Here is a 10,263-nt window from a genome sequence, read left to right on the forward strand (position 1 = left end):
TCTCATCTCAATGTCAGTTTTAAAACTTTATTTAAACTGTCTACATAATTGTAGATGATGAACTTAAATATAGGAGGGGTCAATTTATTATTTCATGTGTGCTGAATAGGATTAAATGGTTTAAAAGTGTATGGCTGTGTTTATGTTGCATGATGCATTGTTGCTCCTTATGAAACAAACAAATATGCATTTAACCCAAACTGTTTCTTAACAAATATTTTGTTTCATCTATACAACATAGTTATATAACAAAGTTTTAAATGATCCATCTAGCCCAATGTTCAGCCGGTGAATCACTTCAGATTACTTGTGTTAAATTGGCCTAACTTTTTTCAACAGGTCATATTTGTCATGATGCTGAGTTGAATTTGACTTCTTGCGTCAGTTGACTTTAGTTGTCTCAATAAAACTGAATACGTGCAAAAAAAGTACACAAATGAGTACAGAGTTGACAGATGATGGTTTATTTTCAATGGCGTAATACACAGAACTCTCCGCAGCACTCAGAATGACATGGAAACGCAATCACGAGGAGGAAAGTGTCCGAAAAAAAACACTGTTTTTTTATAAATTCATTTTAAGAACAGACAGTGGCCTCAAGTTCATGACAACAAAATGTACAAAACATCAGGTAACAAAATCCCTCATTTCATCCTTTCAGAGCTCCACATCAGCCATGAGCTCACACATACAGTCCTTTAACTATTTTTTATAAGACATACATGTGTAAGCATGTGGTATTTGTGGTACAGTTGATGCGGTGTGGCCTTGTTGGAGGAAATGTTTCATCAGGCAAATAATATACAAAACTATTTCCCATTACAATTGTTTACTATAATAAAACCAGAACATAAAGAACGTTCAGCGATCGGTTCCTGCAGGTTTCAGTAGAGATACTCAAACAATTTGTATAGCAGCGTTTCTATTGGGATTAAAGATGCACAATATGTTTGAACTAATCTGTTTTAAACAATAAGGCCTTTTTCAATTCACAGTAAATGTTTTCTTTTCAAGATTTAACTGTATATTATACTATTTAATGTGAACTCGTGGGATTGTTAACAGTTGAACTTACATAAGAATGAGACTAGTTTATATTAATACCCTTTTATATGAGTTGGCAACCATACAGCATCAGTCAAAATGTCTATCGGTAAATATATCTGCGGCTGTTTCTCCACTGGGAGAGAGATTCAGATTAAAACACAAGCAGCAGCTATATACATCTGAAAAGCCTTTTCATTTTGAATGATGTTCATGAAATATTTACAGACGCACACAGTCAAGGCTCAAGCCATGTTGATACATGCGTCGGCTTACGGATCCCTTTCATGACGATGAAAAACTGAGTTGAACTGGAATTCTATACAATCACGGTTAAAATGTGCTTTTCGTAGATGAAAGAAACAGTCACAACACTAAGGGCGAGTTATTTGTGTATGTACATCGACGTCTGATGGGCAGAAACGCATGTTGTGATTGGTCATGAAGCACTCGGGCTGGTGATGGTGTAACTCTACAGCGCTCGCGGACGCTTGGGGTTTATCTGCTTACTGGCCTGTTCTTCTTCTTGAAGAGCCGAGCGGAAAGACTTCACTTTATCTATCACAAAAACAAACACATTTTATTCTTGCATGTTTACATGGACACTGCGAGATCTTGCCAAATTCTTTCACTGGGATAAATACATTTCAGTTCTTTGATGGATTAACTTCAAAACTTAAGACAACAGCTTGACATGATTGTGTCGACTCTAACCATTGTAAATGCGTCATGTTTATATCTGTACGTTATTATGTCAATCGTACACTGTATTATCACGCAATAAGAATGTATTTGGGTACACGCTGACCTCTGAGCTCTGTTAAAACGTCAATCTTTTGATCCAGAATTTGCTCGAGTTGAGTGGCGTACGACTCTACGTCATAATCGACCTCCTCCGTCATTTCCAAAAGCACCTTCTCATCCTCCAGCCAGCGTATGGACTCCTGCAAGTCATCAAACCACCAAGAAAAGCACAAACACATCACGATGAAGTATCTACTGCAAACACCATATAATGGAAGGGTCAATGTTTTCTGTAACAACCTGCCAATATCATGAATATAAATGGAACCATAATGTGAAAAACATGGAAACATCATTTGATGTATGTGGACTTACTCAAACCCTTCTAAAGATTTTCTTCAACTTTTTTAGATTAGAAAGAACCAAAATATAGAGTGGAGTAAGAAAGAGAGAGAATCCTGCACCTGAAACACGACTCGATGGTCTTCTAGAACCTGCTCTTCCATCTCCACCAGCTGAGACACGACCTCATGAAAGGTGAAGAGTTGAGGAGACACCTCTTCCTCCTGTACACATCCATCAACACACAACTCAAACTCATCCTTACATTTCTCCAAAGATGCGTGAGATGAGGGTGTTCTTACGTTTTGCTCACAGAGGAGCTTGAGATCGTCTCTCTGAGGAGAGCTGCCCACCCCCCACTGAGCCTCGAGCACGTCCAGCTGATTGACCGAGTGTCCGCCGGGCCGAGTGTCCATCACTGCACTGGGGTCTATGGTCAACTCCTTCACCCTGCGACGAAAACATCATCTCAATTCATGACGTTCAGCGTATGAAGATGTGAGCTATTCATGTGATGATGTCATGGCACACGGGCAGCCAGTGAACCAATGAAATGGCAGCGGGTCTGATACGGATTAACATTCATGCATATTGACCGACAAGCTCCGTCAGAGCTAGAAAGTGCAAGCAAACAAACAAAAAACTGTGTTAAAATTGTGCAACGGAAAACTTTCAAAGGAACAGTTCATCCAAAAATGATCCAATGTTGGTTTTCATTTCTACACGAGTTACTCGCTCAAAACGTGGAATGAAAAAATAGGACACAAAACAAATAACATGAAAGGACATATGCACATGCAGACGTGACGTAAACCGAATGGTAAGTGTGGATGACGAGGCAAAGAAAGAGGTTTGATAAGCGCTCTGTCTGGATTTAGACAGGCTTGAATGTGGAAAAGGGTGAGACCTGCTGGGTGAGGTAGCAAAGTCATCATACTCATAGGTAGGAGAAAGCTCGGAGCGACCGCCTCCCCCCTGAGAGAAGGGAATATCAGACGGACTGATCCCAAACTCCTTCACTCTGAAGACAGGACAACAGACGACCAATCAGAAAAACAGACAGACACGCTTCAATCAAGAAGACCATCACTGAAATATTAACTTTTACATTGAGTTTACTATAGTAATCATGGTTATTTCCATTTATTTGTTGTAAAACCATATCAACCAAAGTCTCAACACAATAGCACCCGTTTAGCTATGATAAGTGTGGAAAAATCAGGGTAATACATTATTAATAATGCATCTGTCAAAAAACAAGGTTACAACACTTTTACCATAATAAAACCAACCATACCATACAAACTCGTATCATTTGACACATTTACAAAGCACAAATGCAAATTGATCTGTAATGGAGAATGATGCGGTCAGTGCAAACGATGCTCAAGAATGTTCACATTTTTTTACATCGAATTAATATTGAAGATATTATTATTTCTGGGTCAATAATCACATGTGAGCAAAATTTGATCAGATATTTATCCAAATGATCAGAATATTAATCCTTAACTATTTTGCAATGTTTTTCATGATCCCAAAACATTAGTAGTTTTATTTTAAAAACACGGATAAGAAACATGAATTGTTTTCTTTTCCAATACTCAAGATTTGCAAGCATTTCATATTTTGACCAATTTGACAAAATGACTTCTTCATTTGGAATTTAGGAGAAATACTATCGCTAGTTCACAGGATGAAATGATCATTTAACTTAAACATGTACCTATAGAGTAAATTCAGAGAAACAGAAAATGTATTTTAGGGTGGTCAAATGATTGTTTCTACATTATTATGAATAATAAGTATTTTGTATTCAAACAGAGGTGTTAAGACTAACGTACCTGTTGGCATATCTCAATGTGTTTAATGTGTTTTCACACGATGCCATTCCCGGAGAGATCGTAGCGATCTATTCAAAGAAATGAATCATATTTACAACACAAACATATTTACTTTAAACAGAAATAAACAACACTGACTGTAACATGTCACTGCACATAAAGAATGTGATGTCGCAGTAAATCTCTCACCATACATGTTCTGGAATTCTCTCCGATGAAAGAATCTCGTAAGACCTGCGTCAGTTTACTGGCTCTGAACGGAGTGTGTGGTTTGTTTCGGCCCAAAGCTCGAATACACTCCTGTGAGACGCATAACAAACACACGTCAGACCTCAGGTGTGGGCGATCACCACCCAAACACCCACCCATCATCATCATCATCATCATCAAACCTTCAGTGCCAGGAGACTTTTGTTGATCTCAGCGCCCTCGAGACGCGTCTGTCGGTCAGCGCTTGACGTGTCGGCTCCTCGCTCGTTTCCCGCCAGGTCGATGAGCGAGAACTTGCCGTGCATTTTTCCTCTCCGGCGGAGAATGATCTGAAACACGGCGTGACTGCGGGATGAGTGAGCGTTAGCCGACGTCTGTCCGGATGTCCTGAAATAAACACGGAGGAATCTGTGAATCCGATGTGTGTGATCGAACTCAACTGGCTCTGATCGGTTCAGTCTTTCACCTGCAGCTGTTCCCCATCTCAATGAGTTTGAGGACGTCTTCTGTACATTTAACCTCTCGCTCCTGTAATCCCACCACCTGAACCTGCTGTTTACCGTCCTCTAACACACGCAGCTTCGCCTTCCTGTTCAGAAGGTCAAACACCTGCACACAAACATGTTGTCTGTTAAATGAACTATTAAATGACTATTGTAGAATACACATTGTTTTCCGATTCATTGGTTTGAACTTCGGGACTTGCCTTCCCGCTGTAAATCTCAAAGAACGTGGCATACACCTGAAGATCCAACTTCTTGTAGATGGGTTTTTTAAGCATGAGAAAAACATCCCGTGCTGCAACAAAGATGAAATATTTTAAATATACAACAACAGTATTGTTCAGCGTCATCGCTGAATACAATATCGTGAATTTATTCAGAACTCATCATTTTTCAACATCGCTCTGTTTTGCAAAGAAATGTCAAAATGTTCATCTTGATGAGTATTTACTGTATGTTGACACAATCGGTCTAACATAAACAAACCGTTTCAGACACGTCATTATTGGATCTGTACATTACTGTAGGTCTAAAAGAGAGTTTGTGTCTTCGTTCTTATTTTATTACTGACAATTTACTTATTTAATTGATTAAAAAAATGTTAACAAAGTATTTCTGGTATTCAAGTCATAAACAAATCCATGTTTTTACTAGGGCTGTTCTGAATTCTTTCGAGTAGATTCCAATTCCTGGTTTGGGAATTACAAGAATCGATTCCTAGCTGCTGTTTTCGATTCCTGCTCAATTCCCTGTTTGATTTATTTTTATTATTAAAAGAATGAACACATTTTGAATGCAATACCATTTATCAATGTTTAAAAAATATGTAAGAAACTGTGCACATAAATATTACTGTTAAGTAATATAGTGCAGACAGGTGTTGAAAAAGTACCGTCAAGCTTTAACATCTTTAAACAGACTCTCTATTCTCAACGCCTTGGAATCGATTCCCAGCCCTAGTTTTGACCAAATTTGTGGAAATTACTACCATCAAAATCTCATGCACACACGCAAGCACAAACATACACACACACACGCATGCATGCACAGACACACGAACACACACAAATTATTGAACGTACAAAATATCTTCCGATGAATGAATGAGTACCTGCGAGTGCATAGATGCCTTTGGAGCAGTCCTGATTCTTCCCTGAAAAATCTCCACCCATGGTCTGAAATGAGAGCAGAGCGATTATAATGCTGAATGTTCCTCTGGGAAACTCATCTGCAGAAAGTGTGATACGTACATGAGTTTTACCGCTGCCCGTCTGACCGTAAGCGAAACAGGTGGCCATTCCTCTCTCAAATATAGTCTCCACCAGCGGCCGGGCGGTAAACCTGACACAAGATTAAAACAAACACATGTAAACAAATTCTGCTTTGCTTCTGAAACTTGTACTCCCTGCTGACATCACCAAAGTCTCATGGATGGGAAACCATAACATTAATAACGAAATACCACAAAAGCAAGCGCTCATCTTTTCACTTGGAAACGGTTTCTCCACCGAAACAAATCATATGAAAACATTATTTAAAGTCAGCGAACCAAAGCTCCAAAATATATTTAACAAAATATACAGACTCTATCATTTGGAATGATAATATGAACCAATGATATCACGGCCTGGTTTTTAAAATCCAATCCCGGTAACGGCACGGCAAGGAAATATCTGACCTGTAGACCATTTCATTGGTGGCGGAATCATCGAAAGCGTAGTCAAAGCGGAACGTCTGGTTCTCTAAATATCGAGTTAAATCCACTTTCTGCTTGGGCTCGTGAACCATCACCACATCTTTACTGGGGATGGTGATGACGTCCAGATCCTTCATCGTCATCTCTGAGTATAAAGAAGAAAGATGAACCGTTGAATATTACACAAACAACACCGGAAATGTCATGCATTTTATTTCCCACTCACCCTTCTTGTTTAATGGTCGCGTCCGCACACACACACATATCCTGTGGTCCTCGATCTGACAAAATACATCAAAGTCCTCAATTATAAGAACATATAAGGTCAATGTACGATGTGTAGATGGAGATGGACGTTTATTTACCAGGTCTGCAGTTGTCAGCGGTCTGTAATCTAAACTTGCTCTGAAGTCTCGGATCATGCACATGATTTCATAGTTAGGCACTGTGGTGTCGACCTCCTGTAATAAACACTCCCCATGTTGAAATGACCAATCACATTACACCAAATATACATCTAGATCTTCACATGAGTGTTTTCATTGAAATACAGTGTGTGTGTGTTCATGACCGCTCACTTGAGCTTTTTTCTCACGCAGCTCCTGCTGTTGCAGTCGTCTCCTCTCTCTCTTTTCCTGCAGTTTCTCTACTTCCTTCACACAGTTGGATTTCCTGCGTTGGGCTGAACGACAAAGATTTGATGACATGGTTTGTGGCAACTTCATGTATTAAAATAATGATTCGTTGGATCTTTGTCGCATGTGTGTCCCTCATGACGATTATACAATTAAAATGGGCTTGTGCAAGAGTCACACACACATCGGTTGTGTTTGGGTGATTCTCTCGACGCCGGCGGCAGGAGGCGTCATCTCGGAGTCGTGTTGGAGAACAACACTAAATGTGGCTTTTGTTCTCGCGTGTCGGCCCTCACGCTAGCATCACTACTGTGGTCTCTTAAACAACAATTCCACTTTTAAGCTAATGTCTGTCAGGAAAGGCATGAGAGGTGATGTGTTACCGTTCTGTTGTTGTAGGGTCTGATGTTGAATGGGTGGAGGTGGAACAGCAGCGGCAGGAGGAGGAGCTTCAGTCTGTTGACTCGGACGAGCTCGAGTTGTCCCTACATACGATGAACAAAGGTGTTGTTTTAGCACTTTCCACATTTTCATCAAATGTCATCATGTCATCATACGGTACCTCGATTATCCCTGGCAGGCGTCTCATTTTTAGGTGGAGCGACTGTCCTGCGATTCTACAAGAGACAAATCCAAGAGAATCATAAACATGTCATTACAGCCACTGTTAGATCCCACAATGCATTGCAATCCAGAAAGAGTATTCAATCCAGTTTTGAGTTGAGGACACGGACCTTGTTCTGCGGGATCTTGTTCACTTTGATGGCGCTGGACGCAGGCGGAGGAGGAGTTTCGGGACTTTGTGCAATTTCCTCTTCAGGTGCCAGATCTAGATTCAGTGCAAATATGCTCTCCAAATCAATCTGTTCACACAGGCACAGAGCGTTTGATTCAGTTAATAAAAACACGGATTGTTCTCGTCACGTGGACAGCTATGAGATTCATTTGGCGTATCGGAGAGTAATCTCACAAGTGAGATTCAGAGGAGATCTCGACCATGTCTCAAGCTGTGCTCACACTAAAGTGTCTCAATATGAACACCTTTCTAAAGTGAATTTCAGTATTGGTCGGGTCACAGACATGAATTGGCAGATAAACTGAGACGTTAATAACGGGAGACAGAAAAGCTGCTTTGGAATAAATCTCTCTTAATCCTGACACATCAACATTATATCCGTGTGTCTCGTAGACGGATAATACAAATGTAACAACGAATACGACTTTTATAGCGAGCCTTGGTAAAAGTTCACTTCTATGTACTATTGTTACAAAAATCAACCAAAATCTGAAAATTCTCCAGCTAAAATGCTTTTTTTCTGGAGAAATACGTTTTTAAATGATAAGTGTCACTATTTTATGTGTACACAGAGATGGGAAGATCTGTTGAGAATCTGTTGAATTTTGTCAAATTTCCATTTCATTCCGGAAATGAGAAAAAGGCACATTTTGGCATTCTTGTTTTTCATCAGCTTGTCTTATTGTATCTACGTTAATAAAGACCCTTTACGGGCACCATCTGTGAGATTTGGCCATTGCCAATGTGCAAAAACCACTCTGAAAGAATTCAGCTGATACTTTTGCTAAAAAGAAAGAAAACCAAAATGTATATGACATGTCGCTTATTTCTCCCTGTAATCTTAATCTAGAAGCGTCTGCTAAATGACATGTAAATGTAATGACACCCAATAGCTCGTATTATCAAACACAGTCAGTATGACGGACATCATCCTTGTACCTCTTTTCCTTTTGTATCTCCATTTTCAATCCATTCGACTGTCACGCTGTCGTTGTCTTCATTGAGTGATGTCACCATGGCCTGATGGATTCTGCCTACAAGACATCACACAACCAACATTACAGCGTTTCAATATTCCTGACAACTCTTACAACCGCTTTCCTATGGAAAACTGCACCAGAACCCCAATGTTTAGTTTTCAGATCACTAACATTACATCAAACGTAAGAAAATACCAATTTTAGCAATGGCAATATTGCTTGCATCAAGAGTCATGCCTCCAGACTCGATCCCAGACTCCAACACATCACTTATGTCACTTGTAAATTGTAACCCCATAAGCAGCAATAATAAAGTATGTTTTCCACGTTTTGTATGTACAGGCTATATGCATTATGCATTATAACCGCTTACAGTGAATTCTTTGTACTATCTGCAGTTTGGCCTGGAAACCCCACACGTCTCTCGATTGTATGATTTTAGTGCTAGGATGAGAATAAAGTCACTTAAAGGTTTATTTTAAAGTCATTTCCACACGATATCTCAGGGCGTCTTCCTCGGGCTGGATGCTAACGCCGCGATTTTACGACTCCTACTACGGTTACGGCTTAGCTCATGAATATTAACTCGTCGAGCTACACCATTGGCTGAAATATTTACAGCATTACGCCATCCGGCGAATCGTGGTAGCCGCTAATGAATACGAACGAGATGACGCGTCAACACGGTAACCAAGCAACGTCAGGGGACCCTAACTAATATTCATGAGCCCGGTCCGCGCCATAGTGCGATTCGTAAATACGCTAACGGATCATGCAGGTATCCGAGAGACAGTTACACGTTTGATATGCATCAAATATGCACGCGTGTTCTGACATTAAGTCTCTTCTGTCGTTTGCGCGTTATCTTCATTTAATCGGACGCGCTGTTAAGCGGTCAAACAAAGATGATGCGCCGACAAACTGCCCATAAAAGAGCCGCTGTCGGGCGTGACTCACCATCACTCCGCTTGATTTCCACATAAATGCCTATCTGGATCTTCCCGAACACAGCCGCCATGGCCTCATGTGTAAGCCAGCGTCCGTGCGGATGTTTTTCAGCGGGTTTATCGGGAGAAGTTGATGATCGGCGGCAGGAACCGGGAGGAGGTCAGCAGGGAGAGAGGATGAGTGCGCATGCGCAATGCGCTCACACGCCCATCAGCAGGATGTCACATCAGCCTCTTTTGTCTGGTTGCGGCAGTGTTTATTTTATTCTCTTTCCACAACACTTTATAAAAATGATTTGTCGTGGGGTGTTTTTAGATCGAGCTCAATTCTGAGGGGTTTTACATGAACATTTAACACATATTTACGCTTTCTTACAATTACATTTCGTTAAAAAACAGCTTGGATTCGATTCAAATCCAAAATAAACACATTCATCTAAAAATGTTTACCTGAATGCATCTTTAAGTGTATCGAATGCGCGTTTGCAGAGATAAACACGAGGGGGCAGCAGAGGCTTGTTT

General features: G+C 40.3%; 1 protein-coding gene across 5 annotated transcripts; it reads right to left on the reverse strand.

Annotated features, from left to right (window-relative positions):
- Positions 1–441: 441 nt before the first annotated feature.
- LOC306889498 (kinesin-like protein KIF2A) lies at positions 442–9,976 on the reverse strand. 5 transcript variants are annotated; one of them, XM_079448502.1, is made up of 21 exons: positions 9,168–9,347; positions 8,754–8,848; positions 7,753–7,881; positions 7,581–7,635; positions 7,402–7,503; positions 6,962–7,065; positions 6,749–6,844; positions 6,610–6,664; positions 6,366–6,528; positions 5,938–6,028; positions 5,799–5,862; positions 4,891–4,982; positions 4,651–4,793; positions 4,367–4,571; positions 4,164–4,274; positions 3,975–4,042; positions 3,038–3,151; positions 2,433–2,580; positions 2,253–2,354; positions 1,853–1,988; positions 443–1,602 (listed from the first exon to the last, which is right to left on the reverse strand). In XM_079448502.1, exons 2-21 carry the CDS (start codon positions 8,829–8,831, stop codon positions 1,517–1,519), a joined length of 2,142 nt encoding a protein of 713 aa, XP_079304628.1. In that variant the 5' UTR covers positions 8,832–8,848; positions 9,168–9,347; the 3' UTR covers positions 443–1,516. The 5 variants fall into 5 exon arrangements, with proteins under 5 accessions (XP_079304629.1, XP_079304630.1, XP_079304628.1 ...); XM_079448501.1 differs by lacking the exon at positions 9,168–9,347 and adding an exon at positions 9,752–9,951 and having other exon boundaries at positions 444–1,602; positions 3,068–3,151; XM_079448500.1 differs by lacking the exon at positions 9,168–9,347 and adding an exon at positions 9,752–9,951 and having other exon boundaries at positions 444–1,602.
- Between the last annotated feature and the right edge of the window lie 287 nt (positions 9,977–10,263).

This window comes from Barbatula barbatula, assembly GCF_947034865.1.
Source record: "Barbatula barbatula genome assembly, chromosome: 24".
Taxonomy (NCBI): domain Eukaryota; kingdom Metazoa; phylum Chordata; class Actinopteri; order Cypriniformes; family Nemacheilidae; genus Barbatula; species Barbatula barbatula.

Excerpts from the sequence above, each read along its gene's own strand:
- LOC306889498 (XM_079448500.1), bottom strand. The coding sequence starts at position 9,812 with ATGGCGGCTGTGTTCGGGAAGATCCAGATAGGCATTTATGTGGAAATC. Across the intron at positions 7,504-7,580 it reads GCCTGCCAGGGATAATCGAG|GGACAACTCGAGCTCGTCCG; the intron begins GTACCGTATGAT and ends CATCGTATGTAG. Across the intron at positions 2,355-2,432 it reads AGCTCCTCTGTGAGCAAAAC|GAGGAAGAGGTGTCTCCTCA; the intron begins GTAAGAACACCC and ends GGATGTGTACAG.